The 20031-nt window shown below is 38.0% G+C and overlaps 1 protein-coding gene across 1 annotated transcript in view; it reads left to right on the top strand.

The window, feature by feature from the left end:
- Window positions 1–20031, top strand: part of ATF2 (activating transcription factor 2) — a 78674-nt gene that overhangs the window by 39843 nt on the left and 18800 nt on the right. The window contains exons 8-12 of the mRNA XM_004601172.2: window positions 990–1168; window positions 1584–1698; window positions 2916–3002; window positions 14027–14176; window positions 17420–17626. Coding sequence (XP_004601229.1) covers window positions 990–1168; window positions 1584–1698; window positions 2916–3002; window positions 14027–14176; window positions 17420–17626 — 738 coding nt within the window. The remainder of the gene's footprint in view (window positions 1–989; window positions 1169–1583; window positions 1699–2915; window positions 3003–14026; window positions 14177–17419; window positions 17627–20031) is intronic.

Below are 20031 nucleotides of genomic sequence, written 5' to 3'. Positions count from 1 at the left end.
ACTGTAAACAAAAAGCAACTGAATAATTTTTGTGTCAGCGAAGAAAACGAAGAGGAAATAAAATTCTTGGAAACAAATGAAAATAAAGACATGAGCAATTAGAACATGGGAAACAACAAAAGAGGGAAGTTCACAGTAGTACAGGTTATCTGAGGAAAAACAAGAAAAATCGCAATCTATGATAAGGAAAGAGCAAGGAACTTAAAAGTGAAAACTAGTCAGTAGTAAAAGGGAGGAAATAATAAAAATTAGAGCAGAAATAAATGAGTCAGAACCTTAAAAAAGACAGTGTAGATCTTAATGAGACCGAGATTTCATTCTTTGCAAGGATAAACAAAATGAACTACTCCTTAATCTAAGCTCCCTAAGAATAAAAGAGAGAACCCAATAAATACTATTAGAAATAGAAGGGGATGGGCCCAGAGATGACTCTGTGACAGAAAATACCTGGTCTGGAAGCCTGAGGCTATGAGTTAGATCCCCAGTATTGATTGCATGCACAGGGTGCTGCCCAGCAGCTCTTATGGTTGGGACTCCCACCACAGAATGTGGGGCCTCTGGCACACTGCACTCAGCTGTGCACAACCTTTAATAAACGCCGCACCTAAAAAGTGTAAATAACACTACAACCTGCTGGCAGGCAGTACAACCAGTGTCCATGCGCATCACAATTGGAGAAGTGCAGCCTGGTGTGTGAACATCACATACCAGATGTGTGTGCGAGCTCTAGTCAGCGCAGCAACAGTGGAGTAAAGAGGAATAATGAAAGGGAAGAACTCACAGCCAAACCACAGAATCGACTTGGTTCTTTTTCTTTTTTAGGATTAAAAAAAGTTTTTTTTAATTGAGACATGAAGTTACAAAGTTGTTCATGATTGAGTTTCAGACTTACACTGTTCCAGCACCCATCCCTTCCCCAGTGTACTTTTCCTGCCACCAACTGACTTGTAATTTTTAATTTCATTTTGTCATATCTCATTATTATATAGGAAGTACCATTGGCACAAACTGCACAGCCCACATCAGCTATTGTTCGTCCAGCATCATTACAGGTTCCCAATGTCCTGCTTACAAGTTCAGACTCAAGTGTGATTATTCAGCAGGCAGTACCTTCACCAACCTCAAGTACTGTAATCACCCAGGCACCATCCTCTAATAGGCCAATTGTGTAAGTGATTTGGACTCAGCGTTTTAACTAGAATTGTTAACTTTTCTTAAGGTGTTTTCTAATACACATGATTATTCAAAATTGTGAACTCAGTTGTCTATGTGTACCTAATATTCTGCTTGGTTCTGTTTTTGAAAAAAATAGTTGAGTATAAATAAAAGTATTTATAAAAACAATATTCAATAGATTGGAAAAATTTAATATTTTGGAGAATGTCCTATGTGAAAATCTAACCAGTGTTTTACTGTTTTTCACTCATACATTATGTGTTTAAAATACAGTTTAAAATAAAGTTTGCAGTTGCCTTGCAATGATAAAATATTTGTACGCATTTAGGAAATAAAGATACTTTTGTATTTTCAGGATTAGTAATTATTTCTAATCTTTAATTTTATTGTTTTTTTTTTCCATTTAGTCCTGTACCAGGCCCTTTTCCCCTTCTGTTACATCTTCCTAATGGACAAACCATGCCTGTTGCTATTCCTGCATCAATCACAAGTTCTAATGTGCACGTTCCAACTGCAGTTCCAGTAAGTTTAAAATGTAGACTTTTGGGGGGACAAAGGGCTGGAGTGACACTCCTGGTACTCGGGAGCTATTCCTGGGCCCATGCTGTGCTAGGCTTGCAAAACCAACTTCAGCATGTTGAGCTATCTCTCTCACCCCAAATTTATATTTAAAAAGCCCTTAAAGGGGCCAGAGCTATAGTACAGCAAGTAGGGCACTTGCCTTGCGTGCTTCCGTCCTGAGTTCAATTCCTGGCACCCCGTATGATTCCCCCCCCAGGCCCTGCCAGAAGTGATCCTCGAGTGCAAATACAGCTATAAGTCCTGATCACTGATGGGTGTCACCTAAAAAAACAGGGGAAAAAGTCTTTGTAAGGGTCAGAGAAATAGTACTCTGGGTAAGACTGCCTTACATGCAGCTAACTGTGATTTGACGTCTGGCACCATTAAAGGTCTCCAGAGCACTGCCAGAACTGATCCCTGAGCAAAGACCAGGTGTAAGCCCTGAGCACTTCATGTGTGCCCACAAAACAAACAGTAAAAACTGAAGGCTAAGCAGGTATTTTTTTTTTTTTTGAAGTAACAGATTTTATTTTAGAGGGTTTTTAGGGAAGGAGGAAGGGATAAGCGGAAAAGGAAAAACAGCAGGAGTAATGCGCTCAAGAAAGAACTTGGGCTTCTCTGAGGATGGAGAGAGTCCCTCCACACATCCTAGCACTAGACACGAAAGTATGGAAGTACACATCTCAAGAGGGGAGATGCGGGCGACACATGTGCTCGGACACCGCATGTGCTCGGCCACATGGGCACAAGCAGCACATGAGCTCAGGCAGCATATGTGCTAAGCAGGTATTTTTGAGAAACGTGACAACTTTGAAGAACCAATCATCTTTGAAGAATAAAGACCAATAGTATTTTTTTAAGTATTTTTCCTCTTCTCTTCACTTGTATTACTTTCTTTATTCCTACTACCTAGTGATGCTCAGGTTTTATTCCTGGCTTTGTGCTTTGGGATTACTCCTCAAGTGGCTCAGGGGACCATATGGTGTGTAAGGAATTGAACCCAGGTTGGCAGCGTACAAGACCTTACCAGCTGGACTTTCTCTTTGGCCGCAAGACTAGTCAAATTCTTAGTAGAATTTTCTGATTCATAAGTCTCAAATATTTTGCAGCCATTGGGCACAGTGCCAATATTTTAAAATGTACTTTCTAACAGTTATTTTTTATTCTCTTTCACATAGCTTGTTCGACCAGTCACCATGGTGCCTAGTGTTCCAGGAATTCCAGGTCCTTCCTCCCCCCAGCCAGTCCAGTCAGAAGCAAAAATGGTAAGATTTCATTCTCTGACTTTGTCTAGCATGTTGAAAATGTGTTTTTTCTATTAAAACTTAAATGTACAAGTTATGCTTCATAAAAATTTTGACCGTATAATACTATAGAAGAACAGCAGTTTTGGGAAAGAAAAGTTTCTATTAGCATACCAACCCTGGGTTACTGACACTTTAAATAATTAGAGGGAATTTTTTTAAATTTATTTATTTTTAATTAGTGAATCACCGTGGAAAACAATATGGACGATTCTCAAAAAATTAGATATTGAGCTCCCATTTGACCCAGCAATACCACTGCTGGGAATTAGAGGGAATTTGATTTAAGTTCTAGTTCTTAACACTGGTTTGTCTGGTTTCTGACTGGCTTTCTTAAACAAACTCTCCTCCTAGTGGTGGCTAGGAATATTACAACAGAAGGTAGTGCTAATGGTTTCAAATAGTGGTACTTAATAATAAAACAGTACTAGCATCAATTCTAAAACAGCATACAAGTTAGTAAGGGTTGCTCGTAATATATAAGGGAGACCCATAATTTTTGGTTGTTTCAAGCACTAAAAACTTAGTGTTTATATTTAAGGACAAGTTTTATATTAATAGTCAGGAAAGGTTTTTTTTTTTATTTTGTTTTTACTGTTGTTTATTTATTTGGGGCCAAACCTGGCTGTTCTCAGGGTTTCTTCCTAGCTCTGTGCTCAAGGCTCACTCCTGACAGGGCTTGGAGGACCTTATGGGTTGCCAGGGATCCAACCCAGTCCCCTGCATGCTAGGTAAGCACCCTTCCTGCTGAACTATTTCTCTGACCCTTATTTAATAAGCCTTTCATGTGTGAAATTTACATATAGTATGTAAGTTTTACCTATAGAACTGTGATAAATGTATTGTTGGGGCTGGATATAAAGTATAGTGGGTAGGTGCTTGCTTTGTATGCAGCTGACCCTGGTTTGAACCTTAGTACCGCATATGGTTCCCAAGCCTCACCAGGAACGATCCCTGAGCACCACGGGTTATGTTCCGAAAAACTAAAAAAATTTTTTTAAAATTATAATCACATCTCAGTATAGAGCATTAATATCCTTCCAGAAATTCATTTCCCTTCCCAAATAGTTTTCCTGTCCCTACTGTTCTGATATTTCTCACCAGCAGTTAGTTCTGAAACTTCATATAAATATATAATGACATTTAAATCACCACATGTCTAAGTCAATTTTTCATTCATTCTTTTTCTTAAAAAATTTTTTACTAGTGAATCACCATGAGGTACAGTTACAGACTTACAAACTTTTGTGCTTGCATTTCATACAGTGAAATGGAGTGCCCATCCCTCCACCAGTACCCATTTTCCACCACCAATTGTCCCAGCATCCCTCCCACCACCCACTCATTCATTCTTTTAAAATTATTATTATTTTTTTAATAATTAAGGTAACATGGTTATAATAATGCTAACTTGTATGGTTGGCAATGAAGGTGAAGTACAAAGTCACTGTACCTGTACCACCCTTTCCAAGTACCCCAAGTACCCGGTACTGTCCTTAAGTCCCTTTGAGTCCTCCTCTCCCTTTTCCCAGCCCTTCCCTGCTTGGTGATTTCCAGTTCTTCAGTCTAAAGCTAAAAGAATCTCATCGTTTGATATTGTGTGTTTGAAATTTTTATACATGCTTTTGAAGGTGTCACTGTTTGCTGCTTATTATTGCTGAGGACTGTTTGTTCACGTGGATAAACCATAATTTCCCTATTCATTTTTCAATCAATTTTTTTTTTCTTCTACATTACTCTCACTGTATCACTATCATCCTGTTGCTCATCGATTTGCTCAAGCAGGCACCAGTAACATCTCCATTGTAGACTTGTTGTTACTGGTTTTGGCATATCGAATACACCACGGGTAGCTTGCCAGGCTCTGCTGTGCAGGCAAGATACTCTCAGGCTACCCAAGAGGGGTGGAGGAATTGAACCCGGGTTGGCTTCATGCAAGGCAAGCGCCCTACCTGCTGTGCTATCACTCCAATTTAATTTACCTTCTTGTTTCATTGTTTTGGGGGCCAAACCCAGTGGTACAGGGAGCATGAGGGGTGTATGGTACCAGGGGTCAGACCCTGGGTTTTACCATTTGAGCCACATCCCCTACTGTACTCCCAACTTGTTTAGATTCTTACAGTGGAAACAGTATTGAATCACCTCTTTTATAATGTAGGCACACAAGGATAGAACTTTCTCTATGCACAAATACTGATATACTACTTTTGTAATCATTTACTACTTTTCCTTATAACTTATAACACCTAGCGTTTTGTGTTACATAGAAATGCTTTATGGGGCTGGGAGATAACTCAGGGTCTAGAGCACATATCTAGAATGCTCAGGGCTCTGGGTTTGGTCCCCAAGCCCTACTGGGTTGGCCCTGCTGGCCCCAAAACCTAACTCAGGTCTGACACTACTGGGACAAGTATTGCTGGGATTTTCCCCCGTGTTCCCTGGAATTACTGAGGAACCCCCACATAACTAAAAGTGCGTTCCCAGATGGGAGAGATGGCTCAGGAGGCAGAGCACAAGTCTAGCATGTGCAGGGCCCTGCATTTGAGCCCCCACCACCTCCAGCCCTGCCAGCTGTGGTCCTGATGACTGCCAGCACAAGGGGGCCTGTCTAAAAAACATGCATTGTCTGAGTTTTAAATAGTTTGGGGTTTTTCTTATTTTTTTTTCTTTTCCTTATAACTGCGGTGTGGTTTGGGAATATGGTACCTTTGATATTTTTGGACGCTATTTCTATCTTAAATATCTTAAATATGCCGTATATGTTAAACTCATTGTGAAGATAATAGAGATTGCCATGCTATTTACATAGGCAACTTAAAATGTCAGTTACCTGGAATGTTATTGAAAAATGTCAATTTCCAGGGAACTATCATTGTTTTTTTTTCTCAGAAATAATTTTACACCTCAATATTGGTTTTATATTTTAATTAAATATTATAGTTTGTTTTCCCTGACCCAAGGAATGAACATTTAGTAGCAAACTTACGAATTTTCAGTCTTGCATGTCATTATCATCAACAACTATCAGTATTTGTTGTGTAAAGGATGAAGCTACCAACTTTAGGGAACAAACCAGAATATTTCGGGTTTTTGTAGTTTAATCATATTTTATCTCAGCCTCATTAAATAACTATTTCTGTTACTGTTTAACAAACATTTCCTGGTACTGAGAAAATTAGCAGTTGTGATCTTTAGTTAGTGAGTTTTCTTTTACTTCTTGGGAGGGGGAAATATTTCTGGTGATCCTCAAGAGAGTAAAGTCTTACCTTTTAGCGAAGACCTTTACTGATTTTTTTTTTAATTTAATTTTGATTTTTTTAAACATACTGACATTGGCTCTGCAATTTTTGTTAATTAAACCACATTTAAGTGTGTGCTACCACTGGTAACATGCTGGTGTCAGCATGTTAATATTGTATAAGTAAGGTGATTTGGGAGGATATATTTAAGATAATTTTGTTTGGGGGCCACACCTGACAATACTCAGGGGCTGCTCCCAGCTAAGTGCTCAGGGAGTGGACCTTCTGTTCCAGGGATTGAACCCGGATCTCCTTTGTGTAAAACATCTGCTCCAGTCCATTGAGCCATCTCTCCAACCCTTTTTTTTTTTTGTATTTTTAATACCATTAATGATGAAAACTTTTGTCCACAAAACCACTTTCAGAAATTTTTTTAAACTAACATTTGCTTTATTAAAGAGACAAATTCAATAACTTTTATGTTCTCAAGGCCAGTTTACAGATCTGTGTAATGAGCTTCTCTCTTTAAAAATTTGATTTTTTGAAGTGTCAGAAAGACCACACCTGGCAGAGAAGGCAAGAGGGCCTTGTAACACACTTCATGCAGAGAAATTTACTTAGTCTCTTGGTGTAGCTCAGGAACTTACATGTGTGCAAAGCATAGCGCATCTTCATCCAAAATATTTAAATTGTAATTCAAGTCTAATGCATTACTCTGTATAAGTGGCTAGTTATTTTATTTTTTTAAGTAAATAGATCTTATTTAGAGGTTTCTGAGGGAAGGAGGAAGGAATAAGTGGGAGAGAGAATAGTGAATATAACGCACTCAAGAGAGAACACGGGCTTCTCTAAGGGTGGAGGAAGCCCCTACACATAACCGAGCTTTAGACACAAAAGTATGAAAGCATGAAAGTACACATCTCAAGAGGGGAGATGCAGGCGACACATGTGCTCAGCCACGCGGGTGCAAGCAGCACATGGGCTCAGGCAGCATATGCGCCTAGGTGGCTAGTTATTTTAAGTACATTTTATGTTCTTATTTATTTTTTGAAGGTTTTTTAAAATTTTTTACCAATTAGTGCTGGGGATTGAACTCAACACATGAGGTGTGTCTTGTACCATCGAACCACATTCTAAAATAAATCTTAGTGTACCAAATACATGCACATTCTAAGTTTGAATTAAATTGATGGTGTCAGGTTGGAGAGATAGTTCACAAAGGACTGAGTGGATGCATTGCATGTGGGGGTTCTTCAGTTTGATCCCCAACATTGCATGGTCCCTCAAACACCTGACTGGCACTAGCCTGTGAGCAGACAGGTGAGAATCAAAAACCAAATAAAGTGTCAATGATTTGAGTTTTCCAGGCGCTCAAAAGGTTAAAGAGATAGTTGTACCAACTTTAAAATATTGAGGTTGAGTTTATATCCCAGTGCAAAGAGCTATTTTAGTAACCAGATAAATGACCATCTAGCTTGCATTTTCTTCTGGTTGGGAGTGCTCCCGTGGTGTTTAGGGACCCTGGAGACTACCCTTGGCAGTTCTTCTCAGGCAATCACATTGACATGTGGTTAAGAAATAATGTAACTGGCAGCCTGAGAACACATAAAAATCAGTAACACCACTTCATGCAGAGAAATTTACTTGGCCTCTTGGTGTAGCTAAGGGTGTGTTTTTATTTGAAATTTTGTTTTGGTGATACATCAGTAGCACTCCAGGCTTACTCCTGGCTCTGTGCTCAGGGATCACTCCCGGAGGCCTCAGGGGGGACCATATGGAATGCAGGAGATCAGACCCAAGTAGGCCAAGTGTAAGGCAAGCGCCCTACCCACTGTACTCTCACCCTAGCCCCAGCGTCCTTTTTTTTAAAAAAAGAACCCTTAAGGGGCCAGAGGGAGAGAGTACAGTGGGCATAGTGTCTGCTGTGAATGCAGTCAACCCAGGTACAGCCCTTGACACCCTGTTCCCCTGACCACCAGGAGAAGTGATCCCTGAGCAGAGTCAGGAGCAAGCCCTGAGTACAAGCTGATGTGGCCCCAAAACAAATAAACAAAAATTAATTTTAAGAGGTAAAGTAAGAATGTGGTTTTAAAAAAATTGATGGAGACCAGAGCAGGCAGGGCACTTGCTTTGCACGCACCAACCTGTCTGGGCCCAACCTGTGGTACCCCTCACAGTCCCTAAGCCCACCAGGGGAGATCCTCGAGTGCAGAGCCAGGAGTAAGCCTTAAGCACTGCAGGGTGCAGTCAGAAAAATTACTGAAAGTCACAGTACCACAAATACAAGATTTTGTATTGCCTTAAGTGCTACAGCAGAATTCCTGTGGTCTATCAATATCTACAAAATTTCACTGGTCTCACTAAATTTAAGTTTTAGGGTTTTTGTTATTAATCGTACAAACCATATTCTTCTTATAAAAGTATTTTTATATTTTATCTTAAAAGTTACTGTAAATAAGGAAATGTTAATTATTTGGGGGTCCTAAGAAGATTTAGTAACATATTTAAGAGTAGTATCCTCTAGAGTCATTCTTTTAAGTCTTATGTGACAAACTAAGAAATGATCTTTACACACAGTGGGTAGCCCATTGGTTTTCTGCAGGAGGTTTCTACCGAGAGCTGACAGAGGGCATCTTGGCAAATGTTCAGAAACCTACATTAACTTAGCTGGGCCCTGCATGGAACCTCATGTTCAGCAGAATTCTTCTGACCTGCCTCTGCATGCCAAGCTAATCAGCAAACACCTAATGAGCCCACTCCAAAGAAACAGACTCTCTCCCAACCTTCTTCATTTTCATATGTTCTCTGGGGGAGGGGAGACAAGACTTCATGAGGACTGATGATGCTGCAAAGACCACAATAATGATAATTAACTTGCTGAATTTAGAAGATTATGCTGTTAATTAGTTGCAAAATAAAGATAAGTAATAGAGCAGCAGATGGTAGAATAACACCCAGGAGAAGGAGGGTTATTACTCTGATGAGCTTTTGTGGCACATATGAAATATGGATCTGACTTTTTCATAAATTGTTTCTAGAGAACATTATGTTTTTCTTTGAACCATGATGGAATACTTTGTTCCCACTAAGTTTTGACAGATGTGGCAAAATTTGTTTTGAAGGGTGCAACATATAACAGAATTTGAATAGTAAATTATTTTTAGCAGATTACCTTATGAAATGAATATGTCATATTGGTCAACACAACACACTATTCATCCTTGAGCTAATTGACACAGACTAGATCACTAAAAAAAGTTTCAAAAGAGTAGTTGAATTTTACATCACTAAGAATAAACTGTAAACACTAAAGCAGTCTGTTCAGAAATGCAGTGATGAAGATATTTTAGTTTCCTTCAAACAATGTATACATTTGGTTTAAAATTAAAATGATGTACTGGTGATTTAATCAGTGATAGAGTAGTCTTTTTGTATGAGACCTGCAAGTTTGATCTCTGGTGCTACAATTAAACAGAATTAGAATTTGATCCCTGGTGCTGCAAACAAAATTATGCTTAAGTATTATGATCAATGAAACAAACATTTTTATTTTAATTTATAAATACTCAGACTATATTAAATTTCTCTCATTTTGAGAATTTTGGTATCAGTAATGGGACTGACCGATGTTTGATACTTTTAATGAATACTAATGTAATTAGACCACTTGATACTAGACAAAAATCTCAAATTGGAAAACTTTTATTTAAAATATTTTCAGTAAACCCAGAGCCATCAGACAGACTTTCTGGTCCTAGCCCTGTTTTAATCCACTATAGTTCTAGAAAGTTAACTTTGCTGTTTAAATCTGAGTGTCTATATCTTTACTATAGTGATTGTACTATTTGAATTTTCCAGTATTTCTGCTGATTTCAAAATTTTGTTGTAAAATAGTAATTTTTAATTAACTTTTTAAACAAAAATACTCTTAAATGTCTAACATATATCTGCATGGATTATAGTATCTTTATATTAGCTTCAAAATTTTTGTGGCTTAATATTTGATAAATTTTTTACTATCTTTAATTTTTTTGCTCTATTTTTACTCTTTAAAATCTTCGGTTCAGAGCAATGTTAATTAACCCTTGAAAATCCTTTTCTTATATTGTATACCCAGTGGCACATTTCCCAAATCAGGCCCATTGTAATCAATGTAACAGCATGGAGCACACATTAGAGCCTCCTCACTGGATGAGTATTGTATACCCTAGGGCAGTCAGGAGAAGATAATGAATGAATACTGATGATCCTTTTAAGTGCTCTATAAGGTAGTAACTTGCCCTACTAAAGATTATTCAAGAGAGTGATGTTTATGTACTTGAGATTCCCCTATGTGCAGTTACTGTATTTCATTAATTCCAAGAGTTAAACCCTTCACTATAAAACTTTAAATGCTCTTCAGTTCTATGATGTTTTCTACCTAAGGACTTAAAAAATGTTTTATCAACACTTAATTTATCAAGCTTTGCATCTCACCTGATGCTTATATTTATGTACATTTTATATCCAGAAGTGAAGGCCCTAACATGATGCCGCTCTGGGTATTGATCACTGTGTATTGATCACTATTTTGAAGTCTTAGCACCAGTTTTAAAAGACGTGGTTATGCAGACAGACCATGTCCCCAGGTTCTCCTCCTTTGTTCTGTTTATGTGACCTATACCTTCCTACTACTATCTTTCAACTCTTTATCTTGACTATGGAGCCTAAGGATTCCTACCTTATAACAGCTGGTTGATGCAATAATCAGTTATTTTAGTTTTAAATCCTTCACTTCCACTCTAGCCCATCAGTTGAGAATGTCTCAGTGTCCTATGGGAAACTACAAGGACTCTTATCTGAATTCCTCAAGATGTATTGTGAGATCTGGTCTCTAGAACATATTTTAGATAATAAAATCTATTTAAAGTTAACTTAGTGCTAGATTTTAGTTTAAATTAATATTAAGACCTCAATAGCTGTTTTTGAAATACAAGGAAGCTAATATACAATAAATTATCAAATATACAATAAATGACTTAGGTGGTTTTGTGTTTTAATTAGTCTTTTTTAAAAATTTCCTCTTCCCTTTCTTGGTGAACACATGTGCCTGATTGTGCTGCTCCCACATTTGCTGTGCTGCTCCCGAGGGGTCATACATTAAGTTGTGGTGCACACTCTTGAGTTGTGTAGCTCTTACTCATTCTGCTTCTAGCATTTACCATGAGTCACAGCGGAACTCAGAGATGACACACCTTTAGTACACTACGCGCACGCACACGCGCGCACACACACACACACACACACACAAACAGCTACTTTGCTACTTTGTGACTGGAAACTCCTGTGGCACCAGAGCTGCCCGGATCATGCACAGCACAGGTGGCAGCTTCAGGGATTATTTTGCTGTGTTGGTTGCAAAGTAGACATCCTAAGCCATGGGTATTTTTCTCTAGGCACCGATTTCATCTTTACCTCTATTTCTCTTGGGATGTTATTGTCATTCCTAGTTTCACAGATTGAGAAATCAAGATTCATGATCATAGCCACTGCTTAATTGCCACTCCCTGTTTTTAAGTAATAGTGACTCCGTTTTCTTTTAAAAACTTTACGTACTGGTCATTGCCCTCTTTTTTGCAAAAAAAAAAAAAGGAATCTTTGAATCTTTGGCAATTATACAATGACATGCAGTACATTACGATGGAAATATGTATGTGTATAGTATGGATTATATAAATTGTTTAACATACCAGGACTTTGTATTTGATGGTACTATTCTTAGGAAAGTAGTCTGTCATTAAAGAGGGAATAGACAAACATACCTGATCTTGGGTGATCAGATAGATGAATTCACAGTTGCAGTATCAGACTTGGGTCTTTTCAGTACTTGGTGTACTTGGTGATTATCCTTTCTACCATGGAGCCACCAGCCTCAGATTATCTTTCTTGATTCTAGGTTCTTTTATTGTACCAGGGATAATATGAAAAGCATTGTATCATGGAAAAATTGTATAATTTGAAATAAGAAAGATCCAGGTTCAACTCCAGGATTTGAATTAACTTAGGAAAATAATTTCTATTTTCTTAACTATAAGATACCTATACTATCTTTTTGGAAAATCATAGAAAAGGTATTGATACTAATAAGAATGGGTCTCAAGAGTAGTTTGCTAAAGATTAAAAAGCATTACAGTTCAGGTATTTGTAGCCTCCTTCTCCCCAGTTATATGCCTGATTATATTATTGCCTAAAGTTTTCTGGGTGGCTCATGTGATGTGGGGAGGAGAGAGGTGGCAGCCCTTGTAATGGAAATCTACCTTAAGGCTGATAAAAGTCTGTTGTGAGCCCCAGCACAGCACAGATGCTCACAGGCCCTCACCATTAGTCCCGTGAGGCAGCTGTCCAGCTGCACTTAATGTCCACTTGTTCTGCCTGGAAACTGGTCCCTTCACCCAAATTCTCGGAGCCTTGGACTCAGAATGGAGTGAGGGGTTGCTCTTTGCAGGAAGAAGAACGTCCTCACCTTTTTGCAGGAAAAAGAAAGCCAGTCCTAATCTCAGCACATATATTCCAAGAATGCTATCTTCCTTTGTAGAAAAGAATTTCAGGAGGAGACAAAACAGTCAAGCAAATTAGTTTTGCTTAAATTTATGTAGAGAAATGTGGGAGAGAAAGAGAAATAACTGAAGTGTTCAGGGAGTTTACATACAATTTTCCCCAAATTGCCTTTTCCTGGAGTTCTCTGCATACATAAAAATTAAGCTGGGTATTATTGCAGATGAAACCTTGGACTCTTGGTGGTCCTTTCATATCCTTACCTGAGCCTTTGGATTCTGCTGTAGCTCTTCTTTTCTATGGGGGTCCACCCTTCTCTGGATGAAGCCTCTGTTTCTCATCTCCTGGTAGCTCAGGATTTCCATCTCAGAGAGATGTGCTCCTCACACCTTTGGGCCACTTCAGGGTTAGGCAATTTGTTCTTAGTTTTATTTCCCAAGACCCATTACCAGTGTCGTTACCAGTCCCCCTCCCCCCGATCTACTAGCCTGCAGTAGTTTGCTAAGAGGAGTTTAAAAAAATAACAATACCACAGTCTCTGCTTTAAAGACATTGCTGTCTGTTTTGAGGGATAAGATATACCCTCTTATAAGAAAGGTACATTTTATGCTAATAAAATAATAAGCTTTATTCAAATTTTGTCTTAAAAGAGGTAGCCAGAAATACTTCATTATAGTGCTTAGATTTATCAGACTTACTTTAGTGTTTTTGCCACATCCAGCTGTGCTTGGGGGCCACTTTCTCCTGGGAGGGGGTATGAACCCCAAGGCCTCACATGCAAGGCAGGCGCTCTTGTGACTGAGACACATCTGCAGTCTGAGCTCTCATAGTCTCAGCAGTGGGACAGAGGCCATTAATTGGCAACAGGGAGCAAGTAGAAGGAATGCATTTGGAGCTCGATGTGCTTACCAGAAACGGTGAAGATAAAAAGGGAGGAGACCCCACCCAGCTGTGGTTGTCCAAATTCAGGGAGGGCCCTAAAACAATTGGAACAGAGAGATAGTACAGGAATCAAGGGGGTTGCCCTGCATGCAGCAGATTCCAGTTCACTTCTGGCACCACATAGACCCCAGGCTTCTCCAGCTGCAGCCCTGGAGGTACGTGAGGAGCACTACATCCTCCAGGCCCTGCATTGAGTTGGTCTGGTCGACCAGGAGTTGAGTTTGTATGAAAAGCAGGGGGTTTGTTTTTGATTGGTATTTTATATTTCAGAGATTAAAAGCTGCTTTGACCCAGCAACATCCTCCAGTTACCAACGGTGATACTGTCAAAGGCCATGGAAGTGGACTGGTGAGGAATCAATCAGAAGAATCTAGACCACAGTCTTTACAGCAGCCAGCCACATCCACTACAGAAACTCCGGTATGTGGACAGTTATCATTCAGTATTTCTGTCATTTTTAAAAATACAGATAACAGACACCAGGGAGATAGAAGAAAATAGTAGAGACTTGCACTGAATGCTGCCTTCAGATCCCGTGCCACCAGCACTCAGGGTCACCCTGGGTGTTCCACTACCCAGGCCCACTGGGTGTGGCTCTTACTTTAAAAAGATCGTGTAATATACTTTGAAAAAAAATTCTTGTCATATCATTATTTTGAAAAATACATGAAACCCTCAAAAATAGTTGGGAAGTTGTTGCTCCTTCAGACACTCTGGATTATTACTATGATTATTTCTGTGGGTGTCCATTAAACATTACTGTATATTGGTCTGGTACAGTACCCATCAGTATTTTTATAAACAAAACTTTTTTTCATGTTGATTGTATTGTGGGATTATATTTCAAGAAATAATATATTTCTAACAAAATATCCTTTAATTAAAATTACTAAAGGAACAAATGTGTTTTCTGGTAGTTGCTTATGATAGGGGTTCATTTCACTTATTTTTAGATTTTGACAGCCTATTTGATGACTGCTATCCCTGTATATGTATATATATACATATATATACATATATATATATCTGCAGTATTTTTCTACAGTAAAGAGGTGCTATATTTCTCATAAATGTTTCAGAATTTCTTAAACCTCCTATTTTCTCTAGTAAAGTATATTATCATTGGTGTTAAAAGGCAAAACCAATTAAAATAACATGAATGAATAAACAGTAAGTTTTCGATTGCCTCCTAAACATAATTATCCAGGTAACAGAATTTTATTTTACTTAAGATAAAGTAGAATGTAGTTACGGTTGTTATCTACTAAACAACTTTTACTTAGGGACCAATAGAGGAAAAGTAAGTGACTATGTTTTAATGGTGTAATTCAAGATCTAGGAAACAGCCTCCTGGGCTAAATGCAGCCCAGGGACGTTTCATGTGAGCTGTAAGCAGAGTATGACTTTCACATCTTTAAAAGATTACTTAAACTGATATAAATTATTTGCTTTACAACTATAGTTTACTTGGACCCGACTTTCCTTTTTATCTCCATATTGTATTACGTGGGAGTTCATGGTTACCCTCCCTTTGTTGTTGTTGGACTCTCTGGGCTCACACATTTTTTTGTGGTGCTCACAGTAGGGGGAGGGCATGTGTTAAGGAAGTGTAATTAGTAGAATGGTGGGCGACAGGATACAAACTTCTAAGCACCTGCAAATCTTTGTTAGGTAAAGGAATAATGCACATGTCTGTAATCATATGTTTCTAATTCTTGTGATTATCTTTATTGTAATGCATTAAATCAATTATTTTCTTTTAAAAAAAACTGTTTTCTTCTATTCAGCCAAATGAGTTAAAGAGAAAACCTGCTATTATCCCTAAGAAAGTTAAGAGGATGAAGAAAAGAAAATATTTCAAGGTTGCCATTCTTGAAGCCAGACATAAAAATATATTTCTAAAAGATTAACTTGCAATTATGTAGGTAACAGAAGTAATCTAATACTTGATCTTTATAGAAGTTAAAATAACATACATAATATAAATGAAATAACACCCATAATCTTAAATGCTAGTTATTTGTAAAGGAAATGAAAAAATACTTTTTGAGTTTCTAGATTGAGAACTACTGCAGTAATTTCCCTGAAGAATTTATCTTAGTTTATATGTAAAACTTTTAATTTTTGGACTATTAATATTTATTAGAAATTTTGCTTGTAACATTTTTAAATATAATTCATGACAAAGACTGTTTCCATGATTCTTTGGATCACATATGTATACTAACCACAAAGTTCTGGTTTTTTTACACTATTTACAATCACTCATTCTGCTTTAGCACCTATTTTGTGGCAGAGATTCTTAGGGTTTATAAGAGGCTTAGAGATTCTTCATTGTTCTGTAGTCCTGGACATTAGACAGTTACCACTAGTTACTGAAAATTTGTCTCTGGCTGATCCCGGATAACCTGGATAACCATACTAATATATCCATTAGCAGGAGAACGGGTTAAAATAAAAATCAAGAATTCTTTGGGATTTCACCCATGGCATCCACCGGACAAAATGAGCATTGTTAATACATATGCCTGTCCCTTAGAAAAAGGCTGACCCTAAAATTTAAAACCTGATTAAGAACCAATTGCAGCAAAATATATAAATATTTTTACTCCTTAATTTTAGAGAATCATGTTTTAAAGGAAATTAACAGCTAAAGTATTTTAGGATAAGGGCATATCTTATTCAGGTTACTTCTGCTTTTCTCCTCTGGAGTCACTCCCAACCATGCTTAGTGAACTATCAAAATAATTTTTTTTAATATCAAAAATAGCATAAAAGGGCTGGGGATGTGGGTGTATAGTAGAACACTTGTCTTGCATGTGTGAGACCCTACATTCATTCCTGGCACCATCAAATTTTTTTTTTTTTTAATTTTATCACCATGTGGAAAGTTACAGAGTTCTCAGGTTTATGTCTCAGTTATACCGTATTCAAACACCGTCCCTTCACCAGTGCCTATATTCCACCACCAAAATCCCCGGTATACCCCCGCCCCCCACCCCAACTATATAACTGATGAATTTCACTTTATTTTCTCTTCACCTTGATTACGTTCCATATTTCAACACAAAACTCACTATTGTTGTGGGAGTTATATCCCCAAACAAGATAAACCTAATAAAGAGGCATTTGATCTGGCACCATCAAAATTTAAAAAGCATAGAAAATAATGGCTTTTACCATAATGGATTTTACATCTTTTTTCTTTTTTTTACTTTTGTACCTTATGAGTTTCAATGGATTAAATAATTCCATGTTTTAAAGTAGACTTTTAAAAAGTCCTGTAGTCAATAGTTTCTATTGCATTTTAGTTTCAAAATTTTTGCTATTTAAGTGAAAATATGCAGTTTTTGGTAGTGAATTACTATTAGTGGTGCTTATTTATTTCAAGAAATTTGTTAATTTCTTGAAATATAACTTTGTTACATTTCAAGAAACAAAGAAATTTGTTAATTTCTTGAACAATAACTCTTGTTAGTGGTGCTTATTTATTTCAAGAAATTTGTTAAACCCAGGGTAATTTTCCTCATACTCCAAATGTTGATATGTACAGTGAGACTTAGAAGATACAGTTAGTGGCTTTCCTTTCTGTCTGCCCTGTACTATCTGTTAATTCAGTTGCTACATATAAACAGAACACATTTCCATTGATGTATATTATAGGCTTCTCCAGCTCATACAACACCACAGACACAAAATACAAGTGGCCGTCGAAGAAGAGCAGCTAACGAGGATCCTGATGAAAAAAGGAGAAAGTTTTTGGAGCGAAATAGAGCAGCAGCCTCAAGATGCCGACAAAAGAGGAAAGTCTGGGTTCAGTCCTTAGAGAAAAAAGCAGAAGACTTGAGTTCATTAAATGGTCAGCTGCAGGTATGGTGCATGTACCTGTCACTTTTATTTTTATCTAAAACAAAAAGTGACTGTGAATATAAAACTCTTCCCCATTTTTCTTAGTCAACTGTTCGGACATTTGGGGAGCATAATATTGGGTATGTGTGGACTCTTACCAAAGCAAAGTCTTGAATCGTGAGATGAAGTAACATAAAACTTTCAGTGCTGATAGAAACTATGTAGTACAAACATATCCAAGCTATCTGACTTAAAGGAAAGTCACGTAATTTTTTAAATATCTTATTTTTTGGTTTATATCTCAACATGTTGCTTTAGTTAAGTTACTTTGTTCTTTGAATTATAAATTTTTGTAGTGCTTGTGAAGAGTGCCACGTTAGCATCTTTAAAAACGAAAGGACTCTCACTGTCCAAGAATAGGTATGGTGTGGTTGGGTGGCAGTAGAGACCATTTCATACTGCACTGCCAATATGCCAGTATGCCATACTGCACGTTGGATACGTTTTTTAGATCCGTAGCAGGTAAGAAGGATTTAAGGCTTTGTTATACTTTAAAATAATAGTATCAGGCAGCATCAAGTTTCTTTCTCCCTTTTTTTTTTCCGTAAATTTTTAATTTTAGTTTTTGTGTTTTGGGCCACACCCAATGCTTGTCAAGGCTGACTCCTGGCTCTATGCTTAGGGAGCGTTCCAGGCAGTGCTGGGGGGCCATATGTATGCTGGGGATTGAACAGGAGTCATCAATGTGGCAGGCAAGTGCCTTATCCCCTGTGTTCTTTCTCTGCCCACTTCCCTTTGTTTTAAATGTTGAGATTACTGTATTTCACTGCATAATCATTGCACTGTTTTTTGTTTTCCAGTAATAACACAGTATTTTAAAAGTGTCACATAATGATCTCATCCACTTATCTACAGAAAAATTTGGCATAAAATTGCAGTTTAATCACTGGCACCACATGGTCCACTGCCACACGAGCATGAGCATTACATGAGCACATGAGCATCACCAAGTATAGCCCTGGAGGCCTCAGCACTGCTGGGGTGCCCCATGATGGTCCCCAGCACTACAGGGCCAGAGTAGCTCTGCATCTTTGTCTTCCTCTGCATTGGGCCACTGGCATTATTGGCCAGCAGTCACTTGGAAGGCCCTCCTAAAGAAAATGTTCTTAGTTTTAGAGATGCATGGCAAAGAATAGAGATAAATGAAAAATGTGTTATCAGGAATTTTTCTCTAAATAGTTTGATAAAAAAGAAGACCCATGTGTATGAATTAATCTGGGGAAATGTCTGAAATATTTTGAACAAAAAAAGTAATTGCTAGAAGCAATGTGAATGTCTTTTTTGTTTTGTTTTGTTTTGTTTTGCTTTTTGAGTCACACCTGGCGATACACAGGGGTTACTCCTGGCTCTGCACTCAGGAATCACCCCTGACGGTGCTCGGAGGACCATGTGGGATGCTGGGAATTGAACCCAGGTTGGCCACGTGCAAGGCAAATGCCCTACCCACTGTGCTATTGCTCCAGCCCCAGAACGTGAATGTCTTGCCGGTGGATAAAAGTTTGTGGTATATGCTGTATTTTGCCACATAATCATTATATCCTGTTATGAAAGTAAAACTGGCACAGTAAGAGTTGCACCCCAATTCTTTGCCAAAAAAAATTTCGGGCAGTTAATCTATGATGATTTTGCAGTAAAATGTAGTACTTAAATTAATATTATTAAGCCTTAAAAAAGAGTGAAAGAGCTGGATAGATAGTACAGTAGGTAGGGCGTTTGCCTTCCATGTGGCTGTGTAAGGTTCAATCCCAGCACCATATATGGTTTGCTAAGTGATCCTGAGTGGAGGGCCAGGAGTAAGCCTTGAGGACAAACAGATGTGCCTCCAAAAAAGAACAAATACACCTCTTATTTGGGGGCAGGGGAGGCAGGCTTACTTTTTTTTGAAGATCAAACCCAAGGCCTCACACATACAAAGCAAACACCTTGCCATTGAATCACATCCCAGGCCCAGGGAGTGAAAACATGGTAGAGTATTTATGAAACTCCAAACATTAAACTTTAGTAATAAACGGGGGAGATGTAGTCACATTGTATTGAGTTCCATTCACATGAAATGTATAGAATTGACAGCTTCATAGAAACAAAATGTGAATTGGTGACTAGTAGGTGCTTGGGAGAAGAAGGGAATAGGAAAAAAACATGGATGAATAGGTGGGGGTATTTTCCTTGGAATTATAGAATTGTTTTATGACGAGAGGGAGGTTGCACAGCATTGTAAATATGCTGAGAACTTAAATGAATTTTTCACTTAAAGATGATTAATCCTATGGGAAGCTCATCCCAGTAGTTACTAAAAAGCTAAATATTAAAACATATAGTGGAACTATTTTATTAATAAAATATTTATATTGGGGCTGGAGCGATAG

Source organism: Sorex araneus, chromosome X (assembly GCF_027595985.1).
Source record: "Sorex araneus isolate mSorAra2 chromosome X, mSorAra2.pri, whole genome shotgun sequence".
NCBI lineage: Eukaryota > Metazoa > Chordata > Mammalia > Eulipotyphla > Soricidae > Sorex > Sorex araneus.
Note: the sequence above shows the minus strand (reverse complement) of the source record. Positions and strands in the feature narration are given on the sequence as shown.